General features: G+C 53.5%; 2 protein-coding genes across 3 annotated transcripts; both read left to right on the forward strand.

The window, feature by feature from the left end:
* Positions 1–2,143: 2,143 nt before the first annotated feature.
* Positions 2,144–9,775, forward strand: LRP10 (LDL receptor related protein 10). 2 transcript variants are annotated; one of them, XM_025391548.1, is made up of 8 exons: positions 2,526–2,707; positions 3,104–3,148; positions 3,674–3,809; positions 5,407–5,597; positions 5,707–6,724; positions 7,042–7,171; positions 7,293–7,406; positions 9,526–9,775. In XM_025391548.1, exons 1-8 carry the CDS (start codon positions 2,665–2,667, stop codon positions 9,526–9,528), a joined length of 1,680 nt encoding a protein of 559 aa, XP_025247333.1. In that variant the 5' UTR covers positions 2,526–2,664; the 3' UTR covers positions 9,529–9,775. The 2 variants fall into 2 exon arrangements, with proteins under 2 accessions (XP_025247332.1, XP_025247333.1); XM_025391547.1 differs by lacking the exon at positions 9,526–9,775 and having other exon boundaries at positions 2,144–2,707; positions 7,293–8,436.
* A 3,996-nt stretch (positions 9,776–13,771) lies between these two features.
* REM2 (RRAD and GEM like GTPase 2) lies at positions 13,772–18,246 on the forward strand. The gene is made up of 5 exons (XM_025392475.1): positions 13,772–13,978; positions 15,259–15,600; positions 15,850–15,923; positions 16,592–16,799; positions 17,186–18,246. The coding sequence occupies exons 1-5, from the start codon at positions 13,876–13,878 to the stop codon at positions 17,479–17,481; spliced, it is 1,023 nt and encodes a 340-aa protein (XP_025248260.1). The 5' UTR covers positions 13,772–13,875; the 3' UTR covers positions 17,482–18,246.
* Positions 18,247–19,626: the final 1,380 nt, after the last annotated feature.

The raw sequence follows: 19,626 nt of genomic DNA on the forward strand, positions 1-19,626 counted from the left end.
CCAGGAGAGTGAGGTTGCAGTGAGCCGAGATCGTGCCACTGCACTCTAGCCTGGGCGACAGAGCAAGACTCCGTCTCAAAAAAAAAAAAAAAAAAAATGAAAATTAGCCCGGCATGGTGACACATGTGTGTATACTCATGAGGCTGAGGTGGGAGGATCACCTGAGCCCAGGAAGTTAAGGTTGCAGTAAGCCAAAATTGTGCCACTACACAATTTTGTAGAGTGAGACCCTGTCTCAAAAAATAATTAAAATTAAAAATTAAAATTGCTGGGTGCAGTGGCTAACACCTGTAAGCGAGTAGATCACCTGAAGTCAGGAGTTTGTGACCAGCCTGGCCAACATGGTGAAACCCCATCTCTATTAAAAATATAAAAATTAGCTGGGCATGGTGGCCCATGCCTGTAATCCCAGCTACTCAGGAGGCTGAGGCATAAGAATCGCCTGAATCCAGGAGGTGAAGGTTGCAGTGAGCCTAGATGGTAGTCACTAAACTCCAGCCTGGCAACAAGAGTGAAACTCTGTCTCAAAAACAAACAAACAAACAAAACAAAACAAAACTATTTTATATCATTTGTAGAAGAGAGAAAGTGGTTAAGATCAGAATGTGGACTCTATCCAGAGTCAGACTGCCCGGGTTCAAACCCTAGCTTCATGGCCAGGCGCAGTGGCTCATGCTTGTAATCCCAGCACTTTGGCAGGCCAAGGCGGATGGATCACCTGAGGTCAGGTGTTGGAGACCAGCTTGGCCAACATGGTGAAACCCGGCTCTACTCAAAATACAGAAATTAGCCGGGCATGGAGGCGGCGGGCACCTGTAATCCCAGCTACTGGGGAGGCTGAGGCAGGAGAACTGCTTGAACGCGGGAGGCGGGAGGTGGTGGTTGCAGTGAGAGGAGATTGCGCCACTGCGCTCCAGGCTGGGCGACAGAGCAAGACTCCGTCTCAAAAAACTAACAAACAAACAAACAAACAAAAAAAACAGATGCAATTCCACTCAATTCCCCCAACCCCACCCCTGACAATATTTTCTGTCTACGATCAGTTAAATCTGCGAATGCAGAACCCAAGATATGGAGGGCCCACTGTATTACATCTCGGGCAAAATACTTAATTTTTCTGTGCCTGCATTTCTTGGAATACCTTGGAAATTGGAAGTAACAATAGTATCTACCTCACACTGTTGTTGAGAGAATTAAACCCGCAAATACTTGTAAAGTTTTAACGTATTTAGTATATACTAAAGTAGTTCCTAAGTATTTAGTAGAGTGCTTACTTAGATCTGTGCCTGAAAAGTGGAAAAATCTAAAATTGTTTGCTATTTGTTGTGTTTATTTTTCACTGAAAATTCTGAGCTTCAATATTGTTTATTAATGTTATCTATCAGTGCCACAGGAAATCGGTAACCCCCAGCTCACACAAATTAGAAATACCTTCTGTGACTGATAATAATAGTTGCTACCCGATATGGAGCACTTCCCGTATGTCAGGCAACTTGCTCTCCTTAAATGTTAGCAACAACCTTAAGAGGAAGTTGCACTATCATAAACCTCATTTTATACCTGAGAAGAACAGAGAGGTTAAGTAATTTTCTGGAGGTCACAGCTAGCAAATGGAGAAGGAGTACTTATTCGTTTATTTACCATTTATTGAGTTCTTCCTGTGTCTCAGCAGGAGAGAAGCCCTGTAGGTGCAAAGGTAAACAGTCTAGGCCCCAGCCTACGGGAAGTTTGTTTGCAGAGAAGGGGCGGGACGGGGGCGGGAATGACGAACAAATAGTTACCATACCGTGTGGTAATAGCTGTAATAAAGTCTCACTCCAAAAAGTGCTGCCGGATCTCAGACCCCGGGACAAGAAAAGTACTGAGAGCTTAGGGCCCAAAGGAAAGACATCACAGTTATGGAATAAGCAGACGTCCTTTGACAAATGTCTGACAAACGTGTTACACCCCAAGGATTAAACAAAGCAGGGTTAAATGCGGAAGCTGAAGCTGCCAGTCAAGGGCCCATCTGACAAGTCCGGCAGAGCCGGAAAGGGGTTAAGGCGAGCAAGTGGGTGTGGCCCGCTCGTTGATTGGCAGGGGTGGGACCGGGCTCGTCACCCGCCCAGGCTACTCCAACCCCTGGGCGGGCGGGGGTACCTCCTGGGCAAGGGCCGGAGCGCCGGGCCGAGCCACCTCTTCCCCTCCCCCGCTTCCCTGTCGCGTTCCGCGGGCTGCAAGCGCTAGAGGAGTGGAGCAGCACCCGGCCGGCCCTAGGGGCTGAAAGTCGGCAAAGTTTGGCCCGAAGAGGAAGTGGTCTCAAACCCCGGCAGGTGGCGGCCAGGCCAGGCCAGGGGCGCTCGCGGCCTGCGGGCGGGCTGTAGGTGAGGGCGCGACCCAGTGCCGAGATCCGGGACTTCGGGAGCCAGCCCTGGGAGAAAGAGTGCGGCGGCGGCCGCCGGAGAAAACGACTCCAAAGTTGGCGAAAGGCACCGCCCCTACTCCCCGGCTGCCGCCGCTTCCCCGCCCCCAGCCCTGGCATCCAGAGCACCAGTCGAGCCCGGGCCATGGAGCCCCCTTGGGGAGGCGGCACCGGGGAGCCTGGGCGGCCGGGGCTCCGCCGCGACCCCATCGGGTAGACCACAGAAGCTCCGACACCCTTCCGGCACCTCTGGACAGCCCAGGATGCTGTTGGCCACCCTCCTCCTCTTCTTCCTCCTCCTCCTTGGTAAGAGACGAAACGAGACCACCCCCCAGCCTTCTGTCACCGGGCCAGCAGCTCTAACTCCCTCCAGTGCGGCCCCGCACTCCATCCTGCCTGCCCATTCCCTCCAGCCCCTGCCACCACCCCCAGCACTGCCGGCCCCAACCCCCAGGAAGTCTTCAGCCGCTCCGCTGGGCCCTCGTCCTCTCTCCGGCTTTCGCCAGATCACCCCACCAACCCCACAAGCCCTGCTGTCGGACCTTCCTTCCATGGAAGTCCCACGCCGCAGCCTTCTCCCACCCCCCACTCCCTCTTCCTATTAACTGCCCGGAAGTCCTGGATGGCTTCGTTGAGTTGCTCAGGTGAAGAAAACTCTTACGGGGTGTCTCACTCTCATGCCCTTTCTCGTTCCTCCTCTAGGAGGCGCTCTGGCCCATCCAGACCGGATTATTTTCCCAAATCTTGGTGAGTTGAGGGAACCTCTGGGGCTCCGTGGGCTTGGGAATGTGGGGGCACTCGAGAAGGACGCTCTGTTCCCTCAATTCCATGGGACCTACCACAGTTTTAGAGGGGAGATCATTTAGCCTTTATTTTATAGATGAAAATAAGGCTCGGTGTGGACCTTCATCTGGTAGTTGCTATGTACTATTTTATTTTTTCTGGGAATATCTATGCCTGATCGTCCTAACCAGGATGTAGTCTCCCTGAGGGTAGAGGTAGTATTTCCTGCTTCTCCTGGTTCAGTGACTGGCACAAGGCAGACTTCAGAATTGTTCGTGGTATTAGTATTAACTGGTGAAGCTATGAAGAATGTGGAGAGAAAGAGCGAAGCCAGAGGGCTGTAACTCTAGGATGTGTGTGGGCAGGGGCAGATACTTTGCTCCTCCTTGCAGAGCCCAGACTTTTGGAAACCTCAAGCCTCCAAGCGGAAGGGGAAGGGTGAGATGCTAAGGGCTGTCTACTACCAGTGTCCTACCTTCCTCTCTCCAGCTTGTGAGAACCCCCCAGCAGTGCTCTTAGAAGTGCAGGGCACCTTACAGAGGCCCCTGGTCCGGGACAGCCGCAGCTCCCCTGCCAACTGCACCTGGCTCATCCTGGGCAGCAAGGAACAGACTGTCACCGTCAGGTGAGAAGCGGAACAAGAACAAGAACCCATTCTTCTCCCTTGCCCCTTCCCCTCCATTGGAAGTCTTCAGGTACATTTCTTTCTCTTTTTTTTTTTTTTTTTTTGAGACAGAGTTTCACTCTTGTCACCCAGGCTGGAGTGCAAGGGCACAATCTCAGCTCACTGCAACCTCCACCTCCTGGGTTCAAGTGATTCTCCTGCCTTGGCCTCCTGAGCAGCTGGGATTGCAGGTGCCTGCCACCACGCCCAGCTAATTTTTTTTGTATTTTTAGTAGAGACAGGGTTTCACCACATTGGCCAGGCTGGTCTTGAACTCCTGACCTCAAGTGATCCACCTGCCTCGACCTCCCAAAGTGCTGGGATTAAAGGCGTGAGCCACTGGGCCTGGCCCATTCAGGGATCACTTCTCTATGGAATTTCCATCCTTGTCAACAGGGAAAGAGTAGAATTTGATTTGGCCTAGTGTGCCCTAAAAGCCTGACTTTTTCTGGGCCAGACTCAATGAACTGAAGTGGAGCTGGGCTGGAGTGGACATCTAGCTTGGGTCCTGGGCATCTCCAAAGGACAGAGGCCACTCTACAAACGGTCCTCAGCTCAGATAGAACTGTTCTGAGGAGTCCTTCCATTCATTGCATGTCCTGTGTGAGATTCCAAACTACTCCTTAATCAGCCTAGAACATTCCTCAGCCTCTCTGGATCTTTTAAACATTCCAAGTTTCCCCAGGCTCCCCTGACCTTGGATCATTGTTTGGGGATCATATTGAGTACCTGGCTATTTGCCTCACATAGTTCATTTTCCATAAATTCACCCAGAAAGAGGTAGGCAAAGAGAGAGGCAATCTGTGGAGAGGCTGGCAGGGCAAAGGGATCAGAATGCCGTGGAAAACCAACCCAGGTCTCACATTTGGCACAATGGGGTAGGGTAAGATGGTGAGTTCTGGTTAATTGTACTGTATGGTAATCACCAGTTACTGCTGGTACCATACTTGGGTGACAGTGCTACAACAACTGGAATGCAGTGCACCTCTTCTTAACTCAGTCCCGGAACACAAGTCAGTTTTTCCAAAGGGCTCTAGGATATCTTATAGTCTTATGATGATACCAGCCCATGTTAGGAAAATCCCCATTGATTACATTCACTTAAAAATAATTTGGCTGCCAGGCGTGGTGGCTCACACCAGTAATCCCAGCACTTTGGGAGACTGAGGCGGGCAGATCACCTGAAGCCAGGAGTTCGAGACCAGCCTGACCAACACGGTGAAACCCCGTCTCTATTAAAAATACAAAATTAGCCAGGTGTGGTGGCGGGCACCTGTAATCCCAGCTACTTGGGAGGCTGAGGCAAGAGACTTGCTTGAACCCAAGAGGTGGAGGTTGCAGTGACCCGAGATCACGCCATTGCACTCTAGCCTGGGTGACAAGAGCGAAACTCTGTCTCTAAATAAATAAATAGGCTGAGTTTTTATTTAACCATTTAGATCACGGAGAAGCAGATGTTTGTGCTTCCTGGGATACTAGGGGCCTGGTGGCACCGGGGGAGGAGAAAGCCAGCAGCAGTCAAGAGCATCTCATGTCCTGCTCTCCTCTACTCCCATAGGTTCCAGAAACTACACCTGGCCTGTGGCTCAGAGCACTTAACCCTACGCTCCCCTCTCCAGCCACCGATCTCCCTGTGTGAGGCACCTCCCAGCCCTCTGCAGCTGCCCGGAGGCAACGTCACCATCACTTACAGCTATGCTGGGGCCAGAGCACCCATGGGCCAGGGCTTCCTGCTCTCCTACAGCCAAGGTAGGCTGGACAGGGATGTTTGAGGAGTAGGCAGTGAAAGCCCCAGGCAGGAGGGGAGGATCCTGAGGGCTCTGGTGCTTCACAGCCCCTCTCCATGGTGCCTCTGCAGATTGGCTGATGTGCCTGCAGGAAGAGTTCCAGTGCCTCAACCACCGCTGTGTATCTGCTGTCCAGCGCTGTGATGGGATTGATGCCTGTGGCGATGGCTCTGATGAAGCAGGTTGCAGCTCAGACCCTTTCCCTGGCCTGACCCCAAGGCCCATCCCCTCCCTGCCTTGCAATCTCACCTTGGAGGACTTCTATGGGGTCTTCTCCTCCCCTGGATATGCACACCTTGCCTCAGTCTCCCACCCCCAGTCCTGCCATTGGCTGCTGGACCCCCATGATGGCCGGCGGCTGGCCGTGCGCTTCACAGCCCTGGACTTGGGCTTTGGAGATGCAGTGCATGTGTTTGATGGCCCTGGGCCCCCTGAGAGCTCCCGACTACTGCGTAGTCTCACCCACTTCAGCAATGGCAAGGCTGTCACTGTGGAGACACTATCTGGCCAGGCTGTTGTGTCCTACCACACAGTTGCTTGGAGCAATGGTCGTGGCTTCAATGCCACTTACCATGTGCGGGGCTACTGCTTGCCTTGGGATAGACCCTGTGGCTTAGGCTCTGGCCTGGGGGCTGGCGAAGGCCTAGGTGAGCGCTGCTACAGTGAGGCACAGCGCTGTGATGGCTCGTGGGACTGTGCTGACGGCACAGATGAGGAGGACTGCCCAGGCTGCCCACCTGGACACTTCCCCTGCGGGGCTGCTGGCACCTCTGGTGCCACAGCCTGCTACCTGCCTGCTGACCGCTGCAACTACCAGACTTTCTGTGCTGATGGAGCAGACGAGAGACGCTGTCGGCATTGCCAGCCTGGCAATTTCCGATGCCGGGATGAGAAGTGCGTGTATGAGACATGGGTGTGCGACGGGCAGCCTGACTGTGCGGACGGCAGTGATGAGTGGGACTGCTCCTATGTTCTGCCCCGCAAGGTCATTACCGCCGCAGTCATTGGCAGCCTAGTGTGCGGTCTGCTCCTGGTCATCGCCTTGGGCTGCACCTGCAAGCTCTATGCCATTCGCACCCAGGAGTACAGGTCAGTGGGAGTGGGACTGGCAGTAGAGGAGTAGACCCTGAGGGTGAGGCTGGGCCGTGCAGCTACAGGAGACCATGAAAGCGCCCACCTTGGGGGAGAGGCTCCCATAATCAGCTTGTCGGTTGTGTCCTGTAAGGGACAGGTCCAGATCCTGAAAGCAGTTTCAAGGGAGGAGGGACCTCAGATGACCTTTGGGAAAGCCATGGCACAGCTCCAGTTGGCCTGGCCCAGGTGTGGAAGCGGGAGGACTGTCCAGGCTGAGGTGGTCTACTCTGGCCAAGAACTACCAGCAACTGAGCAGTCATCATTCCTTCTAGCATCTTTGCCCCCCTCTCCCGGATGGAGGCTGAGATTGTGCAGCAGCAGGCACCCCCTTCCTACGGGCAGCTCATTGCCCAGGGTGCCATCCCGCCTGTAGAAGACTTTCCTACAGAGAATCCTAATGATGTAAGTCACTCCCCACAACCCTAGCACCTCCTGGTCCCAGTTCTGCTGTGGCCCCACCCCTGTACCCTCCTTCATCCAACCTTTGGCCCTCTGACTCTGAGGTCTTCTCATCTCCTTGCAGAACTCAGTGCTGGGCAACCTGCGTTCTCTGCTACAGATCTTACGCCAGGATATGACTCCAGGAGGTGGCTCAGGTGCCCGCCGTCGTCAGCGGGGCCGCTTGATGCGCCGCCTGGTACGCCGTCTCCGCCGCTGGGGCTTGCTCCCTCGAACCAACACCCCAGCTCGGGCCTCTGAGGCCAGATCCCAGGTCACACATTCCGCTGCTCCCCTTGAGGCCCTAGATGGTGGCACAGGTCCAGCCTGTGAGGGCGGGGCAGTGGGTGGGCAAGATGGGGAGCAGGCACCCCCACTGCCCATCAAAGCTCCCCTCCCATCTGCTAGCACGTCTCCAGCCCCCACTACTGTCCCCGAAGCCCCAGGGCCACTGCCCTCACTGCCTCTAGAGCCATCGCTATTGTCTGGAGTGGTGCAGGCCCTGCGAGGCCGTCTCCTGCCCAGCCTGGGGCCCCCAGGACCAACCCGGAGCCCCGCTGGACCCCACACAGCAGTCCTGGCCCCAGAAGATGAGGACGATGTGCTACTGGTGCCACTGGCTGAGCCGGGGTTGTGGGTAGCTGAGGCAGAGGATGAGCCACTGCTTACCTGAGGGGACCTGGGGGCTCTACTGGGGCCTCTCCCCTGGGGGCTCTACTCATAGTGGCACAGCCCTTTAGAGGTGGGTCAGCCTCCCCTCCACCACTTCCTTCCCTGTCCCTGGATCTGAGGGACTTGGTGGGCCTCCTGTTGACCCTCAGTCTATGCTATAAAGTTAGGTGTCCCTCAGGCAGGGAGAGCGCTCACAGAGTCTCCTCTGTACATGGCCATGGCCAGAGACCCCAGTCCCTTCACCACCACCTGCTCCCCGCGCCACCATCATTTGGGTGGCTGTTTTTAAAAAGTAAAGTTATTAGAGGATCATAGGTCTGGACACTCCATCTTTGCCAAACCTCCACCCAAAAGTGGCCTTAAGCACCTGAATGCCAATTAACTAGAGATCCTCCAGCCCCCAAGGGGAGGATTTCGGCAGAACCTGAGATTTTGCCATCCACAATCTCTCCTACAAGGCCTGGCTCACAAAAAGAGTGCAACAAATGCTTCTGTTCCATAGCTATGCGTTGCTCAGTAAGTTGAGGTAAAAAATAAAGGAATGATATATCTCAAAATTTTGCAAATTAGCTGCGAGCCTGAGCCCTGCCGCTGCCCATCTCAGTCTATGCTCATCTCATCCCACTCCTCCCTGTGGAGCCCTTTGCTTGGCCCTCTACCTTCTGCCCTCTTCCTGGTCATCTCCCAACCACTACTCTCTTGATTTTTATACCACACAGAAGGTAAGAACATTCTAGGAACCCTAAGGATCAGCCCTCTCCATTTCCACTCAAATGCCTGGCGCCCAGCTCTGCAGTGACTGACTCCAGGGGTGTGCACCAAGCCTGTTTCCTCACTGCCAAGACAGAAGTCAGGGGAGCCAGCTGGGCCTTGCGGTCAGGAAGGTTCTCATTTATGGAGCATTCCCCGAGCCCAGAACATAGGAGCAACTGTCCCTGGTGGGACACAGGAGTCATGGCTCCTACCCTCCACCCTCCACACCTACCAGGCATTTAGCAGTCTGTCGTATGCAAGACAGATGGATTCTCAGCCAGGATACCTCAAGGCAGGCAAAGGTGAGTGGAGGGAAAGCTCACAAACATTCAGGATGTGTGGTGCTGGCATCACCATGGCCAAATCCAAGAGGTCTTCCTGGAAGAGGGCCCAAACTGGAATCTAAAGAGTGCTGTCAGCAGTTGGAATAGAGCTGTGAATTCTAGACAGGAGGAGTGTCCACAGAACAAGCAAACTGAGGAGACGAGGGCAAGGATTATAGGCAAGCCCCTGGGCCTGAGAGCACAAGCAGCGGCCAGAGTTGCAGAGCTGGGGTGGGTGATGGAGGTAATGATTCGTAAGCAGTGTTGGAACCCAGCCCCTAGTGAGCAAAGTGACAGAAGCTGCCCCAGAGTTTGGGAGGAAGATAGAGGGAAAAGATGTAGAAGGAAGCTGTAGGGGTGGGAGTGTGCCTCAGGAGCAAAACTGAGGAATTCCCTAACGGAGCCAGTCCCTGGGAAAAGAGGCTCCCCTAAGGCTCTTCTTGTCTAGCCCCACACCTAGTGGAGCCCAGTATCCAGCCTCGCCCCACACCTGGTGGAGAGGCCCTGTTGATTACACGCTGTCAGCATCCTCAAACCCAGCACTAATTGCACAATTTCCCTCTCTTCTAGTGAGCAAGAGCCTGAGGAAGTAGCAGAAAGGGATGTGGGCCCATGTGCAGTTCTGGGACCCTGGCACCTTGGCTCAGGGAAGACCTGAGCTCCTTTCACTGCTGACCCTCTCCAGGGACTGGGGAGAGGGCTCCGGAGAACCTGGTTCTTGCTTACTGTTCTCCCTTTGGGCCCTCCTTCCCAAGTGCAAACAATCCTGGTCCATTCAGCATCAGGCCCAATGGAAATAGTGAAGCAGTGATTATCCCTCCCCTGCCTCTCCATAGCCTGGTCTTTGCCCTCTTCTTTGCTCTTCTCTTCCCCCATAGCCACCTCAAATACCTGCAGCCTGATATCTTCATTCCCCTTCATCCAGACCTTTTCTCTCCTAGTGGTATTGCAAATTGAAAGTGGACAAAGACGCCAGGCGTGGTGGCTCAAGCCTGTAATCCTAGGACTTTGGGAGGCCGAGGCGGGCGGATCACGAGGTCAGGAGATCGAGACCATCCTGGCTAACCCAGTGAAACCCTGTCTCTACTAAAAAATACAAAAAACTAGCTGGGCAAGGTGGCGGGTGCCTGTAGTCCCAGCTGCTCGGGAGGCTGAGCCAGGAGAGTGGCGTAAACCCGGGAGGCGGAGCTTGCAGTGAGCCAAGATGGCGCCGCTGCACTCCAGCCTTGGCGACAGAGCGAGACTCCGTCTCAAAAAAAAAAAGACAGTGGACAAAGACTTAAGGTAAAACTGCTCCTCGTGGTGGAATGCTTCCAAATGCTGGAAGGACTTTAGGAAAGAGTTCACCAAGGAGGCCTGTGATTATAGATCAGTGGGCCTGAAAGAAGTTTCTCTAGGTTCTGGTTGTGTGCTGTATGAGGCGTAGGCAGTAATACTACTCTTGTCAGCCATAGTGAAGCCCCAGGCTAGCCAGGATAGGGGACTGACCTTGTACAGGCAGCATGGAGAAACTAAGACAGAGGATCCTGCCCAAGTGATGGCACTGGGGAGTAGTCACTCAGGTTTATTTCCACCAGGGCCCAAGAAAAGAAATGAAGCAACTTAAAATTCCATAAAGATAGATACCAATATCCAAGATGCTTGGTCTTAGGGGTGTGGGATCCACATCGAGGTTCTTGGTGGGAAGGTGGGAGGTGTTTTCAGCATGAGATAAGGCTCAGGCTGTGAATCACAATCTAGAATCTAAGATAAAAGAAGATACCAGGGCCGGGTGTGGTGGCTCATGCCTGTAATCCTAGCACTTCGGGAGGCCAAGGCGGGCACATTTCCTGAGCTCAGGAATTCGAGACTAACCTGGGCAACACGGTGAAACCCCGTCTCTACTAAAATACAAAAAATTAGCTGGGTGTGGCGACATGCACCTGTGGTCCCCGCTACTTGGGAGGCTGAGGCAGGAGAATTGCTTGAACCCGGGAGGCCGAGGTTGCAGTGAGCCAAGATCGCACCACTGCACTCCAGCCTGGGTGACAGAGAGACTGCATCTCCAAAAAAAAAAAAAAAAGAAGATACCAGAACTCAGTCCTTAAGAAACAAAATTCTGCCAGGCACAGTAGCTCAGGCCTATAACCGCAGCACTTTAGAGGGGCCAAGGCAGGTGGATCACTTGAGGCCAGGAGTTCAAGAACAGCCTGGACCACATGACAAAACCCTGTCTCTACCAAAAATACTAAAAACTAGCCAGTCTCATAACCTGGTCTCAAAATAAATAAATAGATTAAAAAAAAGAAAAAAAATCCTGGGCCTGAACCAAGCTCCAGGCCTCGCTGAGAGGGGAGAAGGACCCCCCAGCCACACAGCCCAAGGCTGCAGAAGCACCTTGGTTAGAGAGTGAGTACCTGGATGTGGCGCGGTGGCTTATGCCTGTAATCCCAGCACTTTGAGAGGCCGAGGCAGGCAGATCACGAGGTCAAAAGATCAAGACCATCCTGGCCAACATGGTGACACCGTCTCTACTAAAAATACAAAAATAAGCTGGGCATGGTGGTGCGCACCTGTATTCCCATCTACGCAGGATGCTGAGGCAGGAGAATCACTTGAACCCGGGAGGCGAAGGTTGCAGTGAGCCGAGCTTGCGCCACTGCACTCCAGCCTGGCAACAGAGCCAGACCCTGTCTCAAAAAAAAAAAGTGAGTGCCTGATGATGCCAGATTTTTCATCACCTGAAGTGAACCCACACAACAGAGCTGGGCCATGGGCATCATAAACCCCATTTTGCAGGCTCAGGAGGAGTTTCAGGGAAATCAGAAGACTGGCCCAGTCTCTACCAAGTGGTGGATTTAGACCCGGTATGGCTCTGTTCCAAATCTCACCCTTATCCCACTGTTCCACGGGACCTCCCATTCCTGACGGAGCCTGGACACGGGCAAGTGCACAGCCCAGGAGGTTGAGGTTAGAGTGAGCCATGATCACACCACTGCAGTCCAGCCTGGGCAATAGGGCGAGACCCTGTCTCTGAAAAAAATAAAAATACTCATTTTGGAAGGAAGTCATTCTAAAATGTTACACTTGTCTTCAGTGTATCTGCAATATAATAAAAATTTTCTGCATAACTGAGGATCATTCACAGAAAGCAATGGCTTTTCTCCAGCAGTGTCTTCTGAAGTTGTAACAGTAGGGGCACGGGGAGCTATTTGCTTTTATGCTAAACGACCTTAGACCACTTATAAAATGCATATGAATGCTTTAAGTGTGTGTGTGTGTGTGTGTGGTGTTGCCTCCCTGACTACAAGGGGTCACTTGCTACTCTAAATGTGTTTCTAATCTGCTAGTACAGGAACACACATGGACACATTAAAATTGTGAATAAAAGTAAGTGAAAAGTAAGTAGGCCATGACTGAGGACTGGAGCATCTACCCAGTGAGTAAAGCACATGAGTATTCTAGCTGCTGAGGGGTCCTTTCTGCTCCCTCAAACCCTGCACTGTTGCCCTATAGCTGACCTCCAAATAAGTGAAGTGTCACTGCACATTGTTCCCAAGATGATTATTTGCCTCTTCCCCGAAAAGTCCACTGATGATTGCAATATAGACTTTTCCCAATAATAGGAGACAGTTGGAATATTTAAGAGAAGGAAAGCAGCACAGTGTAGAAATGAAAAATCCTTGGCACTGGAAAGATGTGGGTGGGATTCTTGGTGTTCCCATTTTCCAGCTACAAGATCGCTTTAGGGACAGGGCACCCACCTACCATTGTGGGCCTTGGGGTGAAGAAGATGAAAGGAGATAATGCAAGAAAGTACTTAGCACAGCATCTGGCAAAAACAGGGCAAGGAAAGGAAATCAAAATGTGTGTCTGGGAGCTTCAGGGTGTCAGGAAAGAGGACGAGAAGGAAAGGGGCAGGAGAAGGAACCTGAAGGGAAAGGGAACTGGGCAGAAAAAGAACAGTAAAAGAGATGTGCTATCTGGGCTTCCTACAAACAGGCACACATCACCCATTGTGTATCTGCCTTGCATAGCCCAGAAGGCCTGGCAGCTACACCAAAAAACATTAACAGTGGATAGGGGAGTTGGGGGGTAGTGGGCACTCCCCCCTCCCCCACCCACTTAAGATTGGGAACTTCGTGTTTGAGATAGCTAGCTTTGTCTCACCCTTTTTTCCTGCTCTGATTATCGTTGGCTTGGTGGGCCTGGCAGGGAGAGAAGGTGGAGGAGTCTCCACAGTGGTTTGCCCCTACCTGAACTTAGTGGCAAAATAAAGCTGCCCAATTGAAGCAGCTGAATTTCCTTCCTCAGAGCCCGCATCTGACTAGTGGCTAGGAAATGGGTACTTTTGTGGCTCTTAGCCCAGAAGAGGCAGGGTGGAGAAGGAAAAGGTGGCAGGTGGCTGACCCTCAGTCCCCACACCTCTTTTGGCCTGTATCTCTTTGTCTTTCAGACCAGCTTTTAGTCTTTCTGCCTCTTGCCCCTGTGCAACCACTGAACACGCTGTCTGGGCTAGACAGTGTCTGGAAATACAGAGACAAATGATGCATAGTCCTGGCTGCTGGAGAAAGACCTTCACCTCCCCAGGTCCCTGCCTTCTGTCACCCTCAGCTCCCTTACCCACTGACACCTCCTGCAACCCTTGTCTGTTCTGCCCCTTGACTGTTCTGTTGTAACTCAACCAAGCTCTGCAGTGTGTGTGCTCCCAGAGGGAAGCGACACAAAGAAAAGGGGGGGGCAGAAAGGAGGGAATCCCGCTGACATCACTGCTCATTAGCATGTGTGACCTCATCAGGGGGCGGGACAATTTCCCCAGGTGTCTAGGGGGGAGGGCATGTGTGTGTGGGGGGGTGGTATTTAAAGGGAAAAGCTGACAGTGCTGCTGAGTGAGGGAGAGGGTGCTGCGAGCTGCTGGGCTGCACACGCACACGCACACCGATGCACACGGACCCGGACACAGACATGGACACGGACACAGAAACCACAGCACTCTGCCCCTCTGGCAGCCGCCGGGCCTCCCCTCCAGGGACGCCCACGCCAGGTGAGGGCTAACCTGGGCAGGTTCCAGCTGAAACCATGGGGGTGGGAGCTGAAGCTTTGATGGGGAGGTCAGAACTAGGGGTTGAGAGAGCTTGAGCCCAGTCAGCAAGAGGGGAAGAGCAATTGAGAAAGTGGAGAAAACCCCTGCTCACACAAGGGATTGGGGTTGGGCTAGGGTGGAGGGGAAGAGCTGCCTAAATGCCCCCTCCCCCATCACTCCCAGGGCTTTGCTTGAGAAACTGGTACATGGCCCCTAGCTCAGCCTCATTCCCGAGGCTGGGATGGGCAAGAAGGAAGGGGAGCGGAAAGGGGCAGCCCACAAGCCTGGGAATCACAGGCAGGGGCTACCCTGGGGAACTGTTGTAAGGGTTCTTCTGGCTCCTGGAGGTCCTGGCTGCTGGCCAAGTATTGATCCTGGGCTATTTCCAGCCTCCCTCCAGCCCCCTTTGTTGTGTCTGTTGTTCCTCCTCCAGTTACCCTGACCCGCGCATTGTCACTCTCCCTTTCGTTCACACACACACTCTCTCTCTCTCTCTCTCTCTCTCTACTTCTACTGCTTTATGAACACAATATTCTCTCCCACTCACAGGGACAGACAGGGATGCAGGATTCTCACACCCAACCACGCAATGAGGGATGCTCACCTACAGGGCCACGGGAAGCAGCGGCAGCCCCTCTCTCTCTCTCACACACACACACAGAGAGAGCCCACAGAGCCCCAGCACGCACATCATCTCAAAAAGCAAAGGCCCTTTCCTAGGAAGAGGCTCACTACAAAGTTTTTTACTCTGCTGTACCTACTCCCCAGACACTAGGCAGCAGCTTCAGCTTCTCATCCTCTCTGCTCCTCAGTTTGGGGATTACCAGTGCCAGAAACAGGAGGAGGAAGGGCCTCTTGATGGAAAAAGAGGCAGCTTCCCCAAACCCCCCTCCCACTCCACCCCACAGGGCCAGAGGCCTAATCTGGGGATGTGCCTGTATATCAGTGTAAAGTGTGAGTGGGTGTGTGTGTGCATTCAGGTCCCTTCCCTGCATGGGGCACGTTTTGAATAGGTTGGGGTTGGGACCACATTGGAGAAGCTATCATGTCAACTCCAGTTCAGGCTTCTGGAGACTTTAGTGTAAGAGGTCAGGCCAGACATTCTCAGTTCCTTCTGGGTAATGGTCAAGTGGGTGTAGCTGGGCCTCTGGTACTGGAACAGCCTGGATTGACCCTTCTGCATATGGTTGGGCATATCCCACTCATAGTGTCCTTTTCTTTGCCCTCCCATTTTATTTTAGAAGCAGATACCACACTACTAAAGAAGCCAGAGAAACTGTTGGCAGAGTTGGACCGCAGCGGGCTACCCTCTGTCCCTGGGGCCCCCAGACGAAGAGGCAGTATGCCTGTCCCCTACAAGCATCAGCTCCGGCGGGCCCAGGCTGTAGATGAACTTGACTGGCCACCTCAGGCCTCATCATCTGGCTCCTCTGACTCCTTGGGCTCAGGAGAGGCAGCCCCTGCTCAAAAGGATGGCATCTTCAAGGTCATGCTAGTGGGGGAGAGCGGCGTGGGCAAGAGCACCCTAGCAGGCACTTTTGGTGGTCTCCAGGGAGACAGTGCTCATGAACCAGAGAACCCAGGTATTTGAGGAAGCCCTCCAGGGGTTGAGGGGGCTCTGGGGCCCTGGTCAGGGAAGGAAGTGCTCATGACCTGAGCAGCCCCTGAAGGACAAAGCTTAACAGAAGCTTTTCCAATGCTTTCTGTGGCAGCCTCCCTGCAGAGGGTGGGGTTCCCTGGTGCTGATATCTGAGGTGTCCCTGGTTACCAGGTCTCACAAATGTTGGGAAATCTCCTAATGGACTTTATTCCCTCTCCCTATTTCCCAACAGAGGATACCTATGAAAGACGCATCATGGTGGATAAGGAGGAAGTGACTCTAGTCGTTTATGATATCTGGGAACAGGTGAGAACTAAGATGTGGCTGCAGGCAGGTCTGGGGAAGGGCAAAGTGGCTGAAGGTGGGACTGCTGGTCCTGGTTTCAACATGTACTGGAACCTGACCTTTCATTCATATCACTTCAGAAAGCAAAGGCCCACACCACAGTCCATAGCCATTAAGAGTCACAGTCTTTCCAGGATCTTCTGACTCAGAGCAAACTCAGAATGGGAATTTGACAAACCCTGCAGCTCCAAGCTAGGCTGGACACCCTGAAATTGACTCCATCCATAAATGTTTCAGTCTGAAGGAATCTGATGTGACAGGACAAGAGCTCAGGGATCTGGAATATCAGGGAAGGGGGAAAAAAGTGAGGACTTCTGAATATTTGGACATAAAGGTTACTATGTAGAAATAAGAGGCCAAATTACAGACGTGTGAATAATATTCATTTTTGAATCAAGAGCTTAAGCTTAAGAAATTAGGATGGCTACCCTAGTCTAGGATCCTCATAGTACTAACTTCTTCCTCCTCCACAAACACTCTGGGTATGGAGATTCTGCCATTAACTAGCTCTACTATCCTAAGCAGGTGGCTTCTTTCTCCCTCACAGCCCTGTTCCTCCTCTTTGAGGTGCAGGTGCTGGACAGGATCTCCTATGCCTCCAGCCCTAACGTCCCTCTGCCTGTCTGCAGGGGGATGCAGGAGGGTGGCTGCGGGACCACTGCCTTCAGACCGGGGACGCCTTTCTCATCGTCTTCTCAGTCACTGACCGACGGAGCTTCTCCAAAGTTCCAGAGACCCTACTTCGGCTCCGGGCTGGGAGGCCGCACCACGACCTACCCGTTATCCTTGTTGGAAACAAGAGCGACTTGGCCCGCTCCCGGGAGGTATCACTGGAGGGTGTGTATCCTGAACAGATTCCATACTTGCGATCTCAGGGGAACGCTGTCCCTTCCAGGTCACCTCTTCTCCCTAAGGCCTTTTTACCATTGCGGACGCTCTCACTTGCAATCAGACCCAGGCTAAGGGCACACTCCCAATGCCCTACTCGAGGACCCTGAGAATCCCTTCTTGTCACTTCCCCTCACCTCTCCCCTAGGCCTCCTTCTCCCTCTCCTTCGCACCTCCACCTCCCCACCATATGAGCTCAGCCAAGTTCTCTCGGTTGCAAGAGTCACTAGTCACAAGTCATCCCTTGCCACCGCACGCCCAGGCCCTCCCTAGACCCACCCTCGCCCCAGGTCCCGTACGGCCTAGCGGGCGCCTGAGCGGGTCCCTTCCTGCAGAGGGCCGCCACCTGGCCGGGACGCTGAGCTGCAAGCACATCGAGACGTCGGCCGCACTGCACCACAACACGCGGGAGCTCTTCGAGGGCGCGGTGCGCCAGATCCGGCTGCGGCGGGGCCAAAGCCGCGCCGGGGGCCAGAGGCCCGAGCCGGGCAGCCCCGAGGGTCCTGCGCCGCCCGCACGCCGCGAGAGCCTCACCAAGAAGGCCAAGCGGTTCCTCGCCAACCTGGTGCCGCGCAACGCCAAGTTCTTCAAGCAGCGCTCCAGGTCGTGTCACGACCTCTCGGTGCTCTGAGCCGCGGTCGCCATGACCACTGCGGTCGCCATGGTCACCGCGCCCTCCGCTCGCCCCCCCTCGCCCCGCCCCTCCCCGTCCCCGTCCGGCTTTCCTGGTGGAGGCCGTCTAGGAAACCAAAAACTCCCAGGATGCCCCGGTGTGACCGCGGGGGGCGGCCCGGGGCCGCTGGGCGGTACCTCCACACCCGCCCCCACGCGTTCTCCGGACCTTCAGGCCTCAGGGCGCCTAGAAGGCAAGGACGCAGACCTGAAGGCGGCCGGTGAGCGGGGCGGGTTCTGCTGGGTCGGGAAGAAAAATAATTCTGCAAGGTAGTTTGTTTTTTATTAATTCGCGCTTGGCCACCTCATCTGTAAAGAGATTCTAAAAGCGAGATCTGGAAAAGTGCTTTGTAGACTCCTTGACGGAGTTAGCCTCCTTTGTACGCTGCGTGAACATGCCTCACCTTTAAGACAGTCTTAAAGGTAAAGACACGGAGACCCTTCCTCCAGGGACCTTCCTGAAAATGTTCTGGCTCTCATCTGCTGCCGCATGTGTCCACTTTGCCTTTAAGGAGTTCTTAAAGGCAAGGGCCTGGAAGCCCTTGATTCACTTGACTTACTTGTCCACCACGGCACTTCCCCTTTAAGATTATTAAAGGTAAGGGGTGGACAGACTTTCTGCATTCAGAAGCTGAGCAGTGGCAACCCCTTTGGGCCAGGGTCCAGGGGGCACCAGCAAGAGGCCACCCTTTCCCTTTTCAATAAAGAATTTTTGTACTGCATCTGTTCACGTTTGACTCTGTTCTTGGAGTCTGTGGGGGAGGAAATGGGTGTTGATGGAAACTGCTATTACCCACCAGAAAACTCAGGCCTAGAGGAGCAAGGAACCTAACTCTCTAAGGAGGCTCTGGAACTGACTTGACCTGGGATAGTCCGTGTCAAAGGGCCACAGGCCCTTACAGATAATCGGGCCCACTTCTTTTGCCGATGAGAAACAGGCCTGGAGAGGAACAAGGACCTCCTAGAAGTCATTTGTAAATTAGTGACACAGTGGGACCAAATCTCTAGACTCTGAGCCTAATCTCCTTACCCCACTCTATCCTGCAGGGAACAGGCTAGAGGCTACATTTAGCTCCCAGAGGTACTCAGCTTTGACTTGGGCTGGTTCAAAGTGGGGCCCATATCGCGTGCGTGATGGGGTCTCTCTGTGCCTCCTCTGGCAGGGCTCCACAGCCCCAGCTGTCACCTGCAAAGCCCGTGTGAGTACTGAAACTGTCACTGCCTCCCCTGGGGACGCCCACGCCTGCTGCTGCCTGAGCCATGAGTTTGAACAAAGGGAGCAGAGGCAGCAGCTCCCCTCACCACCCCTAGACACAATACAGCTACCTGAGCACCTGAGGGCCAGCCTCCATTCCACCCCACACAGCCTCCCAGAACTTGATGGAAAGAGGGTTGCAATGCTTCCTGAGTCCTTGCACCTGGGGAGGAGCCAAGGTGACCAGCCCAGCATGGGTAGTTATAATAAGATGAATAATGGCACTATCCTTAGGACTTTATACACTTTATATGTTAATTCCTTAAAGACTATATAAGGTCCAGCCTGGGAAACATAGTGAGAGCCAGTTTCTACAAAAAATATAAAAAATATACAGGCATGGTGGCTCACACCTGTAATCCCAGCACTTTGGTAGGCTGAGGCAGGAGGATCATTCAAGTTCAGGAGTTTGAAACCAACCTGGGCAACATGGTGAAACTCTGTCTTTACAAAAAATTAGCTGGGCGTGGTGTCATTGGGATAGTCCTAGCTACTTGGGAGGCTGAGCTGGGAGGATTGCTTGAGCCAGGAGATTAAGGCTGCAGTGAGCTGTGATTGTACCACTGCACGGCAGCGTGGGCAACAGAGCAAGACCCTGTCTCAAAAAAAAATTAAAAAAAATTTAAAAAATCAGTGCACCTGTAGTCCTAACTAGTTGGGAAGCGGGAGGATTACTTGAGCCTAGGAGTTCGAGGCTGACGTGAGCTGTAATCACTGCATTCCAGCCTGGGTGATAGAGCCAGAACTTGTCTCTTTAAACAAACACACAAACAAAAAGATAATCCCAGGTGCCGTGGCTCACGCCTATAATCCCAGCACTTTGGGAGGCTGAGGCGGGAGTATCACCTG

The sequence above is a fragment of the Theropithecus gelada genome, chromosome 7b (genome assembly GCF_003255815.1).
Source record: "Theropithecus gelada isolate Dixy chromosome 7b, Tgel_1.0, whole genome shotgun sequence".
Classification (NCBI taxonomy): domain Eukaryota; kingdom Metazoa; phylum Chordata; class Mammalia; order Primates; family Cercopithecidae; genus Theropithecus; species Theropithecus gelada.